Below are 17,104 nucleotides of genomic sequence, written 5' to 3'. Positions count from 1 at the left end.
ACTGCGGATGCCGTGCGCATGTGACGGGAAACACCGACAGCCATGAATGGTGTCCGCCATTCCCTGCATAGAGTGGGCAAAGCAAGAAAATCATTAAAAAGGTTAAAAAAATAAAATTGTACACGGCGTTCCACCCAGCGGGGGAACCATCCCACGAACGGGACGAAAAGCAAGACTATCCGAAATGGATCCACAATTAATTTGGGGGCTCACATGTTTTCCTTCTGCGTGGTGCAGCCCACAACGTCGCTGGTCAGCAAAGCGCAAAGAAGCCTCACATTGCAAGCAGCAGAAGCAGTGGCAACAGCATTCCAGACAGACGCCCACGCACAGAACTGTCGCCGCCACCAACCTCCTTTGACGCTGCCTCCGAAACCCTCTTGGCATGTGGGGCAGAGGCGTTGTTCGGGCCTGTCGCCGTCCCGCTCTCTTCCCTCCTCATCAGTGCCTCAATCTCACTGCCGTTTAAGCAGCAATTGTACAACAAGACGTTCGTCACGGTCACGTGGCTCTCTGTGTCTTCCTCAGTGCCGTCCCCGTAACCTCAAAGTAGATGTTTGAGATCATTTCAGATGGCATTCCCAGCAGAGGCCGCCCAAGACCAACTCCAGAGGAATGTGGAGCTTCCAAAGGAGATACGCCTTGATCCTCCAAACTCCCTACAAGCTGCCCGTCGACGTATGTCGAGCAGCCGTCTTTCTGCACCGTGAGCGCCACTCGGTACGCCGTCCCCACCTCCCACGCAACTGCTGATGCATTCCCTTCCTCCCTGAGCATCGTCTTCCAGTGCTGATGCTCGTCGTACCACAGCCCCACATGCTTCCGGTTGGGACCCACCGTCTTCACGCCCAGCAACGAAGTGACGCCCGTTGGAACTTTGCTGATGGTCACCGTCGCCACAAGCGTCAGCTCCTCACCCACATAACTCCGCACTGGATTATCCTCCTGCCTGCCCATTGGCCACACAATCCGTGTGCCGCGCCCTGCCAACCGGAAGCCATTCTCAACCTTCGTCGTCGTTCCCGTAGACACCGTGGCGCTGACCCCAAAGTACTCGTCATTCCAGTGAGTAGTGTTCGCATTCTTAGACAAAAAAAAACTAGCCCGGCCGTTGGCACAGAACCGACGCAGGCAGTGGTGGTGGAGCCGCAAAGCGTTGCGACCCAGTCATCCAACTCTTTCCATTTAGTAAGCACGGACTTGATGCGTTGCAGCTGCTCTTTCAGGTGGACAAAAACAAGACTGTCTAGCCCTCCATGCTCCCCTTTCTGCGAGTAGAGAGCAAAAAAAAAACATCTTTTGCGTGCAACAGCGTGCTGAAGGAGTATCCCGCATTATCAGCAGATATTTGCTCAACGTCAAAGACCCAAGCCCCATCAGAGAGCCATACGTAAATTGCGCTGCGACCATCGCTAAGTTTGTTGTCGCTTTGTTGTGTATTACTAATGAATGCCACTTGGGTGCACAGTAGTACAGTCTTCTCCCCAATGGTTGTAGTGACAAGGTCGAAACGACCATTTAACGCAGAAAAAAGCATTTGATTCGCTCAACAGATGCAAGAGTGGCCCAGTGGCCTCTGCCCACGTTTTCCCATTGTCAGCTGATTCGCACACCATACGCCACCACGAAGAAGAGATTGCAGTGAACATGAGAAGTTTCCTCTCCAACTCGAGAAGTATGGCGAAAACACAGTCATTGGCAATCGCAGGCACCGCATGAAATCTCCAATTACTCCAATCGTCCTCAGAGGAAGTGACGCTGCAAGCATGCCTCATTTCCCCTTGTCCGTCGGACCCGATGGTTCCCGCAAGAGGAAAGGCAATGGTATTACCCCCGGCTGCAATGCTTCTGTCCCCACGAGCAGCTTTCAGTTCCTTCAATGGACTCCCCCTAATTTCCTTTTCAAGCATGGACCTCAACGATCGGGGACTCACCCATGAGAGTGGATTCCCTTCATTCCTTTTTTATGGTGCCGCAGACCCTGAAACTTGACCAGCAACCAACGCAAGGTCCCAGTGAAAACTCTGCTGCAAAACATCAGCACTGGACAAAGTGATGTTTGATACAAGAAAAAAATATCCCGTTGCCCTTCACCGCAGCCCCAGAACCGAACGATGGAAAATATAATTTTTCCTTCTGCAGATGGTCGGTCACAGGCTGCGGCGTTTCCTACTGTTGTTCATCCCATGCAGCGTCTTGTACTAACTTACTCTCTGCCCCGTACGGGTGGTAACTTGCCCAAATGCCAGCATCCAAGTAATGATTGGCACCGCCTCAGTCTTCACTCACAGCAAGAGCGGCCACTACGCCATTCATGTTAACAAAGCAATGACCACGGAATGAGGAAACAAATCGCTCAGGAACAGAAATTTCGCTTTTTCCGTCACAAGTAGACACTGACACTTCCCTGGTTTGAGGAGTTCAACACTTTTCGCCTGCTCTTCCTTAGCGTGCGCAACTCCACTTCCACCGCCGCACATCAAGACACAGAGGAGCATCAGCACCGCAGAAAAAAAAACAGGGGCGGGGCATGTTGGGTATGTGTTGCTGCTGACTCACTCACTCTCTCTCTCTCTCTTCTTTCCCTCCTTGTGGTGGATCCACCAAGACCGCGGCAGTTGTGTCTGCGTGTATGTTGGTGGAGATGGCTGCGGAGCCCCCGAAGCGCAGAGCAGCATGTGGCGTTTGTCCTATTTCGTCCCAAGAGTCTCAGAAAAAAAAAACGACACGAATCACTCGGGGTCGCGCCAAAAAACACACACCGCGGCAGACGTCACACCGCAAAGGCGAAGCACTGCACCCCCATCGTGCGAGGAAGAGAGACACGCGGAGGAGAAGCCAGCCGCACAGCGCACCCACACAGCCGCAGCGCGAAGGACGGGGCAGATCCACGTCCCCCACACGGTCTGCCGCTGCTGACTATTTGCCCTTACCGATCCGCATCACACCGCACGGCAGGCTGCGATGGGTGGTGCCCCACGCACTCGCAGCAAGACACGCCGCACACCCCGCACATTCTCTCCCTCCGCAGCGGGTGCCTTCAAAGCGGCGGGCGGACACCCCGTCACTCCCGTGCCATCGCTGCGGAAAACCTGAAGAATCCTCCTCGTGAACTACAGGTGCCTCTAGATGAAAGAAGAAGAAGAATGAAGGCATGTCAGCGGCACAGCCAGCAGCGACAGCAAACAAAACACGGAGACACGCAACGACAGCGGTGAACACGGCGCAAACTAAAAGAGATTCGTGACGATTTGCCCCCCAAATGTTGGAACAAAGTTTTTTATAATTCCATATGGGTACTTGGAAAAAGAAAAAAAAAGAAGTATATATTGCTGTAGATGTGCTTTTTTTTTAGCATCTCTTTTCTATCAAAGCAACACCTTTGATTGGCTTCTTTGTGATGCGTGTCTCGAACATGCTTTCCATATTTCCATTTATATATGTGTAAGCTTGTGTGCTATTTGTTTATTTCTTTGTAAATTTATACTGGCTTTATTTTGTTTTTGTAGGGGATGTTTTGTTTGCGCGACGTTATTTCACAACTGCCTTGCGATGGTGCTACTAGGTGGATAAAGGTTGAGAATGTTATTTCGCCCATGTCAAGCGCGGATGTGGTGAAGCTGTTTCCTGAGGCCATAAGTTGGAAGTTTACTTCGCACGTACAAAGATCAGATTTTGTGGTGTGTTTTCCAAATGAATCAATGGCAAGGCTGGCGATTCGAAGAGTGGAGGGTCTTTCTTTTTTGGGTGAGAAAATGAGGTTTTACTTTTTGCGTGGGGGTGATGAATCAGAAAGGTCCTTACCCGTTAGATTGACAAGCTCTTATCCCAGACTTTACTTTTTGCCTCCGGAGGTTTCCTACGAAAACCGTCGTAATGACGCTGAGCGCATTGTGACTTCTGTTGGCGTAACGAATCTATCCTCTAAAAATTGGGTGGACGCGCGCTAAAAAACAAAAACAAAAAAATGGTATATGATAAGTGAGTTTTACATGGTACGTATGAGGCTGAGTTGGTGCTGCTTTTGTTGATGGATATGTGTTTTTTATTTATACACAACACGAATTTGTGTAGATATATATATTTTTTTTACTTCTTATTTTTTGATTCAGAATGGCGTCATGGGATCCTGGAAGTTATGTTGCTGAGGCCTTGTCTCGGCGTATAAGAGCGTTTGCAAGACAAGAAAAATATAATAGCGCCCCCTCCTATTACGATGCGGTCACTAACTCTCTTCAAGCACATGAAGATTCCAAATGCGCCGCTGCAGTTGTAGAGAGGCAATTGCAGCAAAATGTGGTGATTGACGTCGATGTTTGGGGAAAGCCTTTCACCCTTGTCGTAAATCCACGGGATGTAAGAGGTCTGTTAGCTGCAAAGAAGTCAGTGGAGACCATTATAGAAGATTCTGTAAAGGTTACTGAGACGATATCTTTGGAGCTTTGGAATTTAAATGGAAAGGCGGGTGCGATTACGGTGTCTGAAGAACTCTTTGGGATTTTAAATCACGTTCGGGAGATGAACTTGTTGACTGGTAATCGATTTGATCCCACCTCAGAGGGGAGACGAGTATCTTCATGTGCGCAACAAGAACCAAGTATTGTGAGTGAGCTGGTAGTTTCCGACGGTTTTAAAATTCACTGGCCAAAGGGAATGTCACTATGCATTGATGAGTACATGAAGGCCTGGTTTGTCGATCATGTTACTATTCAACTAAACACAATGAATGAGTTTGTAGGTTTCTTGGCCAGCTATGAAGGCTTCGCGAGGGCATTTGGTCATCCACGGGATAGTGAGGTGTGGAAAAGCGGTATATGTGGAACTAGTGTTAACAACGAAAAACGGTATATTACCAGTTTGGAGCTTTCTGAAGAGAAGAGCGCTATTGCAACACAAATTGCGCCTCGGTGTTTTCATGATCCGTTTGGTCTGCGGTCTTCTACCGCAATCTGCCGAACGACAACTACAGCGTATTGTCTTTCCAGAACTATGGCCGAGAGCGGTGACAATGAATCGGCTTTAGTATTTGTACACGAATGGCGCAGCAATCACACTCCAGATAGCAAGGAGGCCCTTTTTTCATTCTTGTTTATCAACAGTGATGAGAAATATATTTCGGATTTAACAGACGCCACCGTCGGTGAAAATGATCATCTTCGACTTCATCTTTATGACAACAAAACACACGCATCACAGGCACACCAACAAATTGAGAGAAAAATGAGCTACGAAGAGTGTGCTAGAAAGGCCTTATTGCGAAGTAATTGTTCTGATGGGTTTCATTGCATGACAGCAGAACGTGACGGCACGTTGGAAAAAGAAATTAAAAAATGTTTTTCAAGACTTCCATCGCCATGTGTTGTGGCTTCTTATGTTGATTCTATGGAGCATGTATGTGTAAGTCCTGTATTTTGTATGGGGTTTTTTGAAGGTGATGAGAAATGCACGCTTTGTCTGGCCCAGACTTCACCTTTATATAATCATGTGTATGCGATTGGAGCACGGGTAACTTTAAACATTTTCCATTCAAACGGAGATGTAATATATGATAATATACAAGAAGAATATCCATTTTGGATAAATCAAGCTGAAAATGCTGCATGTTTTTTTGAATATCAGGGAGGGCGTTATGTGACTACAAATGTCCTCAAGAAAGAATGTACGCAAGCTGTTTTTATAACAATGGAATCCCTCTTGCTTGGAGACCAACTTTTTGTAATAGGACGAGTCTTGTGTGACACGCCGCGTAATGTTTTGTTTAAGAAGGGAAGTCTATTTTACTCTACTGATTTATCTTTATGCGAACAAATAAATCCTGTTTTATTTACAACAGTACATAAATTTTACGGAACTGTGGGCCTGATTGGACATGGATGTCATTTATGTACTTTGTGCCCACCCATCGTGGTTCTTTATTGCCCTCTTGAGTCCACTGGTTTCGTCTTGGATGAAAAAAATTCTGGAAACGTTTGCAATATTACCTTTCCCTCAAGAGAGGGAGGAGCAGTATTTTTTGGAAAGACTTATGAGGAGTTGAGGTCAGCAATTCCTGTTCCAGCCAGCCAAGTTTCATCCTTACCCCAGGAGAGTGTGGCGTTTCGTGTAAAAGGTCGAATTGTACAGACTCTTACCGAACGTTTGGCTAAAGATGTTATATGTGTAATTGCTGTTATGGGCATTTCAGATATCAATAATGATCCCCTTGTGTTAAATGTACCTTCCCAATGTAAAGTGTCAGAGTACAACAATGAACATGTGATTCAATAGGGGGCAGAAATCGGGATGTAATTGTAGATAGAAATGTATATGTTCTTGTAACATCAAACTTTTTATTTTCCTTTTTTTTAAAAAAAAACTATGAATTTTGGCAGTTCATTACCCGTTTTTATTTGTGGGTTATTATTATTAGCATTGTATACACGCGTAACTTGCATGTGCCTGTGTGTAATTGTGTCTCTATTTTATTTGCTATTTGTATGATTATTTATTTATCTCTTTGCATAGACTAGAAAGATGGTTGTAGAATATCTTAATTCGGCAGATGCACAGCGTCTGATTGAATTTCTTGGTGATGACAAACTCACTTTTTCTACGCTTGAAAAGTCCTTTAAAGAAGCCTTTTCTAAGGACACTTTTCTAAATGTATCTAGAGCCATTCAGCAACTGGTTCAAAACATGATTACATCAGGAGAAGGGGTGGGTATAGTGTCCTCCTTATTTATTTTGAACATTATGCGCAAGATGGAATGTGAAACGGCCAAGTGTGTGTTTTATGATGCACTTCTGGAATTAGAACGAGCTATGCGGCAAGATGTTTGTTTTACAGAGCAAATTAAGTACGCATCTAAAGAAGCAAAGGAGGGGAAAAAATCTCTTGAGGCTACCAACGCGGAAAAATATCGCCTTCATTGTGCAGCAAAGGAGTTTGCTTTTCGTTTACTCGCAAACAAGGTGTCACCTGACGAGACATCGCTTGCTGTACTTCATGATAAACAGGAACAAATTGATGCAGCATTGAACGCATGGGAAAGTAACGGCCTTCAATTGAAAGAAGCTATTGCTAATATTGCCCACTGTTGGGCTCAAGACGTTGAAAAAAATTCTTGTGAAACACTATCAAAAATGTCTGCCGTTCTTGGTTCTGGCGTCCATGCAGCTTTGTTGCTGCAAGCAGCACGACCTCAGTTTCCTTCGCTTCCTTTGGTATCCGGTGAACTTCAGTTTCTAATCCCTGGGGGATCCCCTGGGAGTGACTTGTTGTATTTCGACGCCGAACCAGTTACAGAAGAGTGGAAGATATCCAAAAAATTGATTACTCTGAGCTGTGACACTCCATTAAGCAAGGAGGAACAACAGCAGCTCATTCATACACTCTCATCAGGTGATGTGTTTAATCGGCTTGGAATAAACATTGAATTGCTCGGTCGCATCGCCATTCACAATCCAGATGTGAGTGCTGCTTTAATGTTGAGACTTCCTCCCCAGGAGGGTAGTCAATGTATTCGACATATACTAAAAAGCTCTGTTTCTCCTGAGCATGTCGAAACAGTTCTTCTGCACGCATCAAAGGTATTGCAACAAGACAATCTTCGCACCTACATTACCGGAAAACTCCATTTTTTTAAGGAGAAAACATCTTTATCATCTAGTGATAAAGATTCAATAAAAAGCTTCATTATGACTCTTCATCAGCTTGTAACTAAGGCTTCAAAAGATAACAAAGATATGTATATTGCGGAAGCCTTGAAGAGTGACATTACTCACTTGTGTGAGAAGTGTGACCTACCAGAAGTAAGTGCAAGGTGGGAAGAACTAAAGTAATGCGCTTACACTTTAATGAGATAAGGAAGCAATCTCCTTTTTCATTGACTGAAAGAGAGGGGGCATATTTGCTTCTACATATAATTTTTGTCTTTTTGTCCGTCTGTTTCTTCTCCGTCTGAAGCGAGTATTGTTTCATGAATGCATTGATGTTTATGTCAAATAATGCCTACGCATCAATTGGATTTAGTTATTGTTTATTTATTTAATTCTTCCTATTTGTTGTTCCTGTTGCCATTAGCGTTCCCATAATAGGGTAAACAAGGTCTTTTCACACGCAGAAAAGGAAAGAAAAAGAATAGTAGTCATTGTAAAGGTGACTGAGCTGTTACTCTTGAAAATATTTGCGTTGTAGGTCATGTATAGCGACTCGGAATATGTTGGCTTTACATATATTACGCCTACTAGCACGCTCCCATGCGAAATGGTAGAAGAGAAACAGTTATCGTCTGAGAAGAAGCAGATGATTGTCTCACAAACACTATCAGATCATAGTAGCACTGATAGTTGTGGCGGTGTTGATGAGGGTCCCACCAAATCGATGTCTTTTTTTAAAAAAGGCTTCGGAGTCACACTACATGTTAGGTTTTTTGACACTCTTAGAAAGGTAACCAGGACACAATGCTTTTCTATGCGTCCACACTCCACTATGAAGTACATCTATGAAATTGTTCACGCATGGCTCCCTGAGATGGGAAATTTGGTGTGCTATACCGTGCACAGCGAGACTCATGGAGTGATGTATCCATTGATAAAAAAAGTTCTTCATCCAGAAGATGATGCACCTAGACTTGTTTTTTGTCAAGAGGTGTTTTTGCCATTCCATAACCCAGCACATTGCTGGGGTGTAGTGAATGTCGTTGTACTGCAGCATCATGGCTCTCTTGTTCCCGGATACATACCTTTGGTAGTGCACCGATCGTCGCTGCAGTCCAAAGAGGCATTACAAGAACAAATTCGTCAGCTTTGTTGTGCTTCCCCTGCGGAAGCCAATTATATGAAGTCACAGCCTTTTCTTAACTGTGCCGTTTCTGCTGGGCTTATGGATTTAGTGTCTTTTTTTGACTCGTGTAACGACGACTCCACGGCCCTCCCCCAGATTGCTGTAGTTTATCCTGCTTTGGCACCAGGGGATTTAGTCTGCGTGGATATGCTGGACCGAATGAGTCGACGGTTTAGCGTACAATGCATGATCAAATGCAGCCGGCAAAAAGATGGTATACTCTGTTATGACGTGGAAGAAATGGAAGTGGGTTATATTTTGGAAGGCTTGACATGTGTTCAAGTATTACCTTTGTAAATATCCGATACGTTTTCCCATTCAATATACGTTTTATGTTCTTTAGTTGTGGTGTCTTGGGGCTGTGGCATTTCTTTGTTTGTGTGACTCCCCCCACCCACTTTATATGTCAACTCACAAATATGCATTTACTGCTTCTCTTTTTTTTTTCTTTTCTTTTTGTGTGTGTGTGTGTGTTTGTTGAGGAAATTAAAAAATAAAAAAAGGAGGTATGGATCATAAGTTGTGGTCTCTGCCGGTAAAACGGGTTCCAGCTGCAGAGAAGCTTGATAGATCAGTGATATGGAACAATGCGCGCCTCTGCTATGAGCAGAAATTGTTTGGCCAGGTGACTTGTATCAGGTACAACAATGCCGGGACGACCGTCGGTTGCACGTCAACCAATCAACTCACACTTTTACGGGTGCCGCAGACAGAGGGTGTGATCACCAATGAGCAGCGTGAAAAAAAGTGTTTTTCTCTTCGATTTCGAGATGATGACAAAATGGCTCTATTCTCTTTTAACCAGCGCGTTGTTGTTAGGTCCACCCAAACTGCATTTGAGCGGCAATTTTTGGGCCATTTTAGGGAAGTCAGGGACGCCATATTTCTGGATCGGCATAACTTTGTCTCGGGTAGCGACGACACAACTGTGAGGCTTTGGGACATCATGAACGAAAATGCACTACTTGTTAGTAAGACGCATACTGATTATGTTCGATGCCTGGAGAATTATTCGTCAGGTTGCTTCTTTAGTGGTTCTTACGATCACACCATTAATTTGTGGGACACACGACTCGGATTTGAGCATCCTGTTCAATCCAGTGAACGTCATATTGGAAGTCCTATAGAGGCAATGCTTCACACACATACAAACCTGTTGGCATGCACGGCTGGAGATCAAGTGATATTGTTCGACATGCGTAAGGGTCTTTCTACAGTATTTTTGCAGGAATCACACCATACCAAGACGGTAGTGGCCCTCGCATTTTCGAAGGGAAATAATGTGCTTCTCACTGGTTCACTTGACCAACGTGTGAAGTTTTTCTCCTTGGAGAATGGGGGGCTGGAGCTGCTGGCCAGCAAGAAATATGATGCGCCGGTGACAGCCGTGGCGATTCATCCAAGCTCATCTGAGTTTGCTGTCGGCACTGCAGGGGGAGATCTTCGCATCATGAGGCTTGAGAGTGCGCTTGACCAAAAAAGGGAGGAGGAGGAGGAGGAAGGTGTGCTGAAGGAGGAGGGACTTGAAGGGAAGGAGGAAAATAAACGAGCCGACTTTTTGACTACAAAGATGCATGATGTGCGACAGCAACTCGTGTCATATCAGTACAATCGGGCCCTAAAGACGGCTCTCTACTCTCGTAACCCGGACGTTATTGTGTCTACGCTGGAGGAACTTGTCCGTCGAGGTGCTCTACACGTGGCCTTGAGTGGCCAGAACGATCGGACAGTTGTGCGCATCCTACGTTTTTCGGTAAACCACGTTGATTCCCCTCAGTTCTGTGAGTCAATGATGATTGTGCTCGACGTCATCTTTGAAATTTACGCGACGTGTGTGGGCAGGAGTAGCTTCCTTCACAGAGAAATAATGATTGCACGTCGGCGGTTGGGGGCTGTTCTCGCGACCCTTCAACGCATGGAGCATACCTTGAGCATAATGGAGCTAATAGTAAATGACGTGTAAGCCTCGTATTTATCTAAACATGAGTGAGGAAGAGACTGCGAGTGGCATGGGCAGGGCGGTTGCGTGTTGTAAGAGTAACGTTCCAACCGAATAAAGATGAGGAATAATAATAATCAATCATCAGCCCGTTTTATTCACATTTTTCTTTCTCTCTCGCGACTGTCGTTGCCGTCACAAAGGTTAATAAAGCACACACCGAAACCAAGAAGGGAATAATCTCATCTGAAACAGAAGAATAAATATATATATATATATATATATATTTAAAAGAATCATCATGTTCCGTCGTATGACTGTCACCCCGTTGCGGAACTGCATCTCACGCCGCGCCTTCGGAAAAACTGCGCGACTTCTTAACTTGGACTACCAGGGCTATAAGACGGCCACAGTGCGTGAGGCGGCACCTGAGTGGGCCGGCAAAGCTGTGGTAAATGGAAGAATAAAGGACATCAGCTTCAATGACTACAAGGGCAAATATGTTGTTCTTCTTTTTTATCCCATGGATTTCACCTTTGTGTGCCCCACAGAAATTACGGCCTTTTCAGATGCTCAAGCCGAGTTTGATAAGATGAACACCCAGGTTGTTGCAGTGTCATGCGACAGCCAATACTCGCATCTCGCTTGGATCGAAACTCCGAGGAAGCGAGGTGGTCTTGGCGAAATGAAGATTCCCGTGCTTTCTGACCTCACCAAGGAAATATCCCGTGACTATGGGGTTTTGATTGAGGAGCAAGGGGTCTCTCTGCGCGGTCTGTTCATCATCGACGATAAGGGAATTCTTCGTCACATCACGGTGAATGATTTACCGGTGGGTCGCAGTGTCGAAGAAGTGCTTCGGGTTGTGCAAGCATTTCAGTATGCCGACAAAAACGGGGACGTGATTCCGTGCAACTGGAAGCCGGGCAGGCCAACAATGAAGCCTGAAAAGGCAAGCGAATATTTTGAGAAGAATAATTAAGCGCAAATGGTGAGGGGGTGTTTGCTTTAAGATGTTAAATATACATACATATTCTTATTATTATTGTGCTCGTCGTATTGTTGTCATTGGTAATGTGTGTGTGTGCGAGTGGTACTCCCCTGTTCTCCCCTGTTTTCCTGCGCATTGTCTCGCACTTCGCTGGGTGCGTCGGTGTGTTTTTTTTTATGCTGGTGTGGTTGACCCTTTTTGTCTTTTTGTGTGGCCTCCCTGCTTAAACGGAAGAGAGTGGGTGGGCGCTGTGTGAGTGCGAGCAATCCAGTGGACCACAGACACGTCATTTTGGGCTCGGGGGTGGTGTGATTGTGCGGTAACGTGACGAGGGTTGCGTGGAGTTCTTTTTTTTTGTTGTTGTTTTTTGCCACCTTTCTGTAAAGGGGTAAGAGAAGATGTCTAAAATAAGTATCCCGCCGAAGGGCGAGCGTCGTGGGGGAATTCCGGCCGAAAAGTCCTGCAACCCAAAAGTCTTCTTTGAGATATCCATCGACAACAAACCGTCCGGACGGATAACCATGGAGCTGTACGCGGACACGGTGCCCAAGACCGCCGAGAATTTTCGGGCCCTTTGCACGGGCGAAAAGGGCCGAGGCAAGAGTGGGAAGCCACTCCACTACAAGGGCTGTGTGTTCCACCGTATCATACCGGGATTCATGATTCAAGGTGGTGACATTACACGGGGGAATGGCACAGGCGGGGAGTCTATTTACGGCACCAAATTTCGTGATGAGAGCTTTTCTGGCAAGGCCGGCAAACATACGGGGATGGGCTGCCTCTCAATGGCGAATGCCGGGCCCAACACCAACGGATCGCAATTTTTTATCTGCACTGCCAACACACCGTGGTTGAACGGCAAACACGTTGTTTTTGGCCGCGTCACTGAGGGTCTCGATGTCGTGAAGAAAGTCGAACGGCTGGGCTCCGAGTCTGGAAAGACACGTGGCCGGATAATCATTGCCAACTGCGGTGAGGTTGCGGCGCCGGAGGCGAAGGAGAAGCCAACCAAAGAGCGGGACGAGGCGAAGAAGGGTGCAACCGCCCCAAAGGTTGAGGCCGCCGCGAAGAAGCGCCCACGCGACAGTGAGGAAAATTCCGAGGAGGTAAAGAAGCGCATTCAGGAAAAGAAGGCAAAAATTGCTCGACTTCGTGAGCAGCTGGAGAAGTAACTTGTGACAGCGGTCGAACCACAGCGTCTAACCAAACGTAACTGAACATATACGGCAGTCAATGTCTACTTGGAGCGAATAATGTTTTGCCCCTTCCTTTGTTGTTCTAATCACCACAGGCAGCTCACGCACGCAGGAAAAAAGAAAAAAATAATAATAAACGAACAATAACATAAACATTTATTTGGTTTCCTCCTCTTGTTAGTTTTCATTCTCCTCTTTTTTTTTTCCTTTTTCATGGTCTTTAGCGATCAGGATGCGTGGCAGAGGAGGTGGCCTGCTTTGCTCCACGCTCATGTGTCGCATCTCATTTGTAGGTGCGGGAGGGACTCGGCGGATTGAGCGCCAGCAGGGAGAATTGCAGAAGGTGGGAAACCCAACGACGTTGCTGGAGGGAAGTCACGGGAAGCACGCCAGCTGCAGTGGCACATCTGGCACAGTTCCGTTTGGGAAGAGTGTTGATCGCAGCGGGGACGAGGTGAGGATGCAGGCACTCCTACAAGAGCATGAGCAGCGTAGAATTGCCCGTCGAGAGGCTTTTTTGAAGTGGCAGGCGGGTCAACGCGAAAAGGGCGCAGCACATCGTTTGGTGCGCCAGGCGAAGACCCAAGAAAAGTTTAAGCGACATCACTACCACACACAGAGCGGGAGGCTGATTTCTGTAGCGCTCTCTCACAATGTAGGAAGTAGCAGCAGCGGCAAAAACGCCGATGGTGTTATGGATTTTGCGTCTTCGCGTCTGCATGAGGGCGAGAGAGGACGCGCGACAAGTTTTTTGCTTCAGTGCGGTAGCGGCAGTGGTGGGAGAACACTTAACGGGCGTTGAGTTTTTTTTTTTTTTGTGTGTATGTGTTGTTTCTCTTCATTACGGAACCAAAATGAAAAAAAAGAGTGGGAGGTGTCAGAGCAGAAAAAAAAAAAGGGGAAGGGGGGGGATATGAAGGCACGAAAGATATATTTTTACATATATTATTCGTTGGTGTGTTTACTCATTCATTACGGTGTTACTTTTGCTGGCGGTGCGTCGTGCTTCTGGTGTCTCTTGGCACTGGAAGGCTTGGCGTGCCGCGCAAATGCGTACATATATGGCGACCCCTATTGACACGGAATCTTTATGATGTTTTCCAGGTTCTTAACGGGCGTCAAAGCTGTTGCTCCCTGCGGCGGCGATTGGGCCAACCGACTTGGGCCTGTTGTGATATTTGGCTACGAGGCGGGGGCATTAAACAGCTCGATGCTTTTCAACTACTTCTGTCAATCCCTCGTGGACTGTGATCACTACGCGGAGCTTTGTTTTCACGATAACGGGCCCATCGAATGCCCCCCTGAAACAGTGATGTTTATGCCAATATTAAAGTGCAGGCATATGCTGGAGAGCTCAGGTGCGACGGCCACCCCAACCAGCGATGAGTGGTACATGGGCGCTCTCAAGGCGACCACGGAATTATTGGAAAAGGGGTATGTCCCGGCCAGCGTGGGAGGAGAGACAGATCTGCCACACTGCCAATGGTAGAGTCGTACAAGCGACTTTTTCCATTTGACGATGTTGTCATCATTCACTTTTCTGCTCAGCCACTTGTTGGAAGCACCCGGGTTCCTCTCCGAGTTCTCCTAGATAAGGGGCTGTTAAAGGGCATCGTGAGCGTGGGCAATTGGCTGGTGACCTCAGAGGATCGAAAGGTACGCAGACATCACAAAATGTTTTACATGGACATGCATGCCATTTATTCCAATGGCTTGTTTTGTATACGGGACATTCGAAATGGCTACCCCGTCTTTATTGACTTTGATGCCAACATGATGGATCCCGCCTTTGCGCTGGCTGTGAGGTGCCCAGTTGCAGGAGGGCTCTCAACACGAGAATTGCTGCATATAATGAACGACATTAGAGGACCCAAGGTGGTGGGCTTGGACGTGCATGGGTACTTTCCAGACCTCGATGTGTGCCGAAAGGATGGAGTTGGTCTCACACAAATGGCATTGGCGAAGGTGATTAAAGAGGTGATCCTCAAGGTCTACACTATCTCCACACAAACAGAGGAGGAGGGAATGGCAAGGGTTCAAGTGCTGCAGCGGCAGGGAACCATATCGGAAAATCCGTACCCTGATCACTGATGTCATCATATTACAGCTGCTGTGAGCTTCCTTTTACTGTGGCCGCACCAAAAATAAAAAAAATGTAAAATAGTTCTTATCCTACCTGAGAAAGAAATTTATGGTTTTCTCGGATGTCTTTGGCTTCCTGTGTTCTCTTTATCAATGTTTCTCTTCTTCCCACATATGCATATACATGTGTACGCGTCCTCTCTTAGAAGCGAGGTTTAAAACAAATTCAAAGAAAGGGAATAAGGAAGAATGAGCGATGCAAATGTTGTCACGCTACGAGAGGATTCGTCTGACCTTCAAACGCAACTGGAACAACGGCGTAGCCAGGCACGAAACCTAGAACTGCAGGTGGCAAGGAAGGGAGCCGAGCTTCAACGTGCTAAGGAGGAGCAGGCACTTCTCAAGGAGCTCCGGACGGTGAATGAAGTAACGCTACGCAAGAAGCAGCAGAGGGATGGCACAGAAGACTGGAGGCCGCTTAAAATCTCAGCAGAATCTTTGGCGGAAGTTATTGCCCTGGAGGATGAAATCAAGGAAGAAAACAGGCGGACGACGGAATTGAAAGAATCCGCTAACACCATCAGCCGTCAGATGGAGAGCGTGGAGCACGGCATTGAAAATGTGCTCAGCCGCATGGCACTGGTGAAGGATGTTGCAAGGTGGAATAGGGAGGAGACCGGTGCTCTCGGTGGCGCAGTTGCCACAAATGAATGGATTCTACGGAAGAGGAGCTTGACTGCGCTCAATGAAGAGCAAAAAAAAGTGAAGGCACTCTCTGCGTTGTTATCGGAGCGCATTGAAGCCATTAATAAGGAAATGGAGGAGCATGAACAAAAGCAAGAACAGCTGGCCGTGGCACAGCGGGATTTGGTTGAAGCCAATGATAAATACGGGAAGCTTATTGAAGAGCTGAAGTCTGCGGAGCGACTCATTAAGAAGAAGGAGCGCATGCTGGACGCCAACGTCAACAAGGAGTGCAATGAGTATAAGAAGGTTAAACAGTTGGATGGGGACAAGAAGGTACTGTATGGCACCCTCTCCAAATTTCGTGAATCCAATGTAAACAACTCCAAGTCCATCCTTTCTCTTGAGGTGCGCCTCAGGCAACTGGAAACCAAACTGGAGGCAGTAAACCTTTTTGTTCAGCAGGTGTTTGCCCAAGTGGAAGAGGAGGAGTTAATGGATGACATTCCCGAGGATGCCACAGAGGTCTCGTTGGAGCAGTTTGAGGAAATTTGCCGCGACGTTGAGCTCGCGCGGGAAACGCTGATTCAGCGCGAGAATCAGCTCAACGCCCACGACGCGAAGGTCGAACAGCTGGGGCGAAAGATGCTGATTCTCCAAAACGCGATTGCGTCTCGTGCCACCTCCGCTCAGCTTCAGATCAAGGGGAATGAGAAGGAGTTTGAAACGCTCATCTCACACGTCGACTACATGAAGGCAGAGTTTGACGAGGAGTACAAGAAACTGTCTCAGGAGAACGCGATGTTGCAAAGCAAACTAGGGCAGAGGCAGTGAAAATTAGGGAAATTTTTATTTGTGTTTTTGTTCTCGTTTTTTTTTGTTTTTGTTTTTGTTTTTCTTTGCCCCCATCACCCGCTCATACTTCACGTGTTGTTGACGTTCTTCCGTTGCCGTTTTTGTTTTTGCGCCTGATACACTTCCCGCCCCGCCGCGTATTTTCGCATGCGCCACGGAGGGGAAACAACGGCGACGGCGACGAGAGCAGACGTGAAGGGAACCAGACGAGAAGGAAGGTACAAAAAAAGAAAAAAAAAAAGAAAAAAGAAAAAGAAAACCGACCAACAAAACAAACAACGACACACACAAAAAGAACTTGTCTGGTGTCGGTGCATCAATGTGGATCTATGGCTTTACTCACTAACGACAAATAAAGAAGGAAAGAAAGAAGGAACGGGAGAAAGAGGGAGGTTTTGGCTGTTTCGTGTGCCTGGTGGTGTTTCTGTATTTCTGAGGTAACGCAAGAGTGTGTGCATTTTGCATTTATTTTTCTCCGTAGGATTTCTTTTGGGTTGGAAGTGGGCGCGTGTGTGTGCGGGGGAGGCGGTGAG

General features: G+C 46.8%; 13 protein-coding genes and 1 pseudogene across 13 annotated transcripts, besides 9 other annotated features; 12 read left to right on the top strand and 2 right to left on the bottom strand.

Moving 5' to 3' along the window:
- Positions 1-501: 501 nt before the first annotated feature.
- Positions 502-957, bottom strand: TraAM80_07400 (trans-sialidase; the record flags this gene model as incomplete). The annotated part of the gene is made up of 1 exon (XM_029384194.1): positions 502-957. The coding sequence occupies one exon, from the start codon at positions 955-957 to the stop codon at positions 502-504; it is 456 nt and encodes a 151-aa protein (XP_029235982.1).
- A 485-nt stretch (positions 958-1,442) lies between these two features.
- On the bottom strand, positions 1,443-1,910 carry TraAM80_07399 (trans-sialidase; the record flags this gene model as incomplete). Its single annotated transcript, XM_029384193.1, has 1 exon — positions 1,443-1,910. One exon carries the CDS (start codon positions 1,908-1,910, stop codon positions 1,443-1,445), a length of 468 nt encoding a protein of 155 aa, XP_029235981.1.
- A 644-nt stretch (positions 1,911-2,554) lies between these two features.
- Positions 2,555-2,588: a sequence feature (GA-rich).
- A 924-nt stretch (positions 2,589-3,512) lies between these two features.
- TraAM80_07398 (uncharacterized protein) lies at positions 3,513-3,950 on the top strand (the record flags this gene model as incomplete). The annotated part of the gene is made up of 1 exon (XM_029384192.1): positions 3,513-3,950. The coding sequence occupies one exon, from the start codon at positions 3,513-3,515 to the stop codon at positions 3,948-3,950; it is 438 nt and encodes a 145-aa protein (XP_029235980.1).
- Positions 3,951-4,113: 163 nt separating this feature from the next.
- On the top strand, positions 4,114-6,267 carry TraAM80_07397 (uncharacterized protein; the record flags this gene model as incomplete). Its single annotated transcript, XM_029384191.1, has 1 exon — positions 4,114-6,267. One exon carries the CDS (start codon positions 4,114-4,116, stop codon positions 6,265-6,267), a length of 2,154 nt encoding a protein of 717 aa, XP_029235979.1.
- A 176-nt stretch (positions 6,268-6,443) lies between these two features.
- Positions 6,444-6,502: a microsatellite.
- An 11-nt stretch (positions 6,503-6,513) lies between these two features.
- Positions 6,514-7,821, top strand: TraAM80_07396 (uncharacterized protein; the record flags this gene model as incomplete). Its single annotated transcript, XM_029384190.1, has 1 exon — positions 6,514-7,821. The coding sequence occupies one exon, from the start codon at positions 6,514-6,516 to the stop codon at positions 7,819-7,821; it is 1,308 nt and encodes a 435-aa protein (XP_029235978.1).
- A 184-nt stretch (positions 7,822-8,005) lies between these two features.
- Positions 8,006-8,045: a microsatellite.
- A 134-nt stretch (positions 8,046-8,179) lies between these two features.
- On the top strand, positions 8,180-9,121 carry TraAM80_07395 (uncharacterized protein; the record flags this gene model as incomplete). The annotated part of the gene is made up of 1 exon (XM_029384189.1): positions 8,180-9,121. One exon carries the CDS (start codon positions 8,180-8,182, stop codon positions 9,119-9,121), a length of 942 nt encoding a protein of 313 aa, XP_029235977.1.
- Positions 9,122-9,262: 141 nt separating this feature from the next.
- Positions 9,263-9,281: a sequence feature (A-rich).
- Positions 9,282-9,302: a microsatellite.
- Positions 9,303-9,332: 30 nt separating this feature from the next.
- On the top strand, positions 9,333-10,787 carry TraAM80_07394 (putative beta propeller protein; the record flags this gene model as incomplete). Its single annotated transcript, XM_029384188.1, has 1 exon — positions 9,333-10,787. The coding sequence occupies one exon, from the start codon at positions 9,333-9,335 to the stop codon at positions 10,785-10,787; it is 1,455 nt and encodes a 484-aa protein (XP_029235976.1).
- Positions 10,788-11,022: 235 nt separating this feature from the next.
- Positions 11,023-11,053: a microsatellite.
- A 23-nt stretch (positions 11,054-11,076) lies between these two features.
- On the top strand, positions 11,077-11,745 carry TraAM80_07393 (mitochondrial tryparedoxin peroxidase, trypanosomatid typical 2-Cys peroxiredoxin; the record flags this gene model as incomplete). The annotated part of the gene is made up of 1 exon (XM_029384187.1): positions 11,077-11,745. One exon carries the CDS (start codon positions 11,077-11,079, stop codon positions 11,743-11,745), a length of 669 nt encoding a protein of 222 aa, XP_029235975.1.
- Positions 11,746-12,152: 407 nt separating this feature from the next.
- TraAM80_07392 (cyclophilin) lies at positions 12,153-12,926 on the top strand (the record flags this gene model as incomplete). Its single annotated transcript, XM_029384186.1, has 1 exon — positions 12,153-12,926. One exon carries the CDS (start codon positions 12,153-12,155, stop codon positions 12,924-12,926), a length of 774 nt encoding a protein of 257 aa, XP_029235974.1.
- A 256-nt stretch (positions 12,927-13,182) lies between these two features.
- On the top strand, positions 13,183-13,752 carry TraAM80_07391 (excreted/secreted protein 23; the record flags this gene model as incomplete). Its single annotated transcript, XM_029384185.1, has 1 exon — positions 13,183-13,752. One exon carries the CDS (start codon positions 13,183-13,185, stop codon positions 13,750-13,752), a length of 570 nt encoding a protein of 189 aa, XP_029235973.1.
- Positions 13,753-14,040: 288 nt separating this feature from the next.
- On the top strand, positions 14,041-14,439 carry TraAM80_07390 (arginase; the record flags this gene model as incomplete). Its single annotated transcript, XM_029384184.1, has 1 exon — positions 14,041-14,439. One exon carries the CDS (start codon positions 14,041-14,043, stop codon positions 14,437-14,439), a length of 399 nt encoding a protein of 132 aa, XP_029235972.1.
- A 185-nt stretch (positions 14,440-14,624) lies between these two features.
- Positions 14,625-15,041, top strand: TraAM80_07389 (arginase; the record flags this gene model as incomplete). Its single annotated transcript, XM_029384183.1, has 1 exon — positions 14,625-15,041. One exon carries the CDS (start codon positions 14,625-14,627, stop codon positions 15,039-15,041), a length of 417 nt encoding a protein of 138 aa, XP_029235971.1.
- A 240-nt stretch (positions 15,042-15,281) lies between these two features.
- Positions 15,282-16,550, top strand: TraAM80_07388 (uncharacterized protein; the record flags this gene model as incomplete). The annotated part of the gene is made up of 1 exon (XM_029384182.1): positions 15,282-16,550. The coding sequence occupies one exon, from the start codon at positions 15,282-15,284 to the stop codon at positions 16,548-16,550; it is 1,269 nt and encodes a 422-aa protein (XP_029235970.1).
- A 12-nt stretch (positions 16,551-16,562) lies between these two features.
- Positions 16,563-16,617: a microsatellite.
- Positions 16,618-16,791: 174 nt separating this feature from the next.
- Positions 16,792-16,863: a microsatellite.
- Positions 16,864-16,921: 58 nt separating this feature from the next.
- Positions 16,922-16,958: a microsatellite.
- Positions 16,959-17,092: 134 nt separating this feature from the next.
- TraAM80_07387 (hypothetical protein) overlaps positions 17,093-17,104 on the top strand; it is a 236-nt pseudogene continuing 224 nt past the window's right edge.

This window comes from Trypanosoma rangeli (assembly GCF_003719475.1).
Source record: "Trypanosoma rangeli strain AM80 chromosome Unknown Tra_15.4_contig_00306, whole genome shotgun sequence".
Classification (NCBI taxonomy): Eukaryota; Euglenozoa; class Kinetoplastea; order Trypanosomatida; family Trypanosomatidae; genus Trypanosoma; species Trypanosoma rangeli.
The sequence above is the reverse complement of the archived record's forward strand: the minus strand, read 5'-3'. Positions and strand labels throughout refer to the sequence as shown.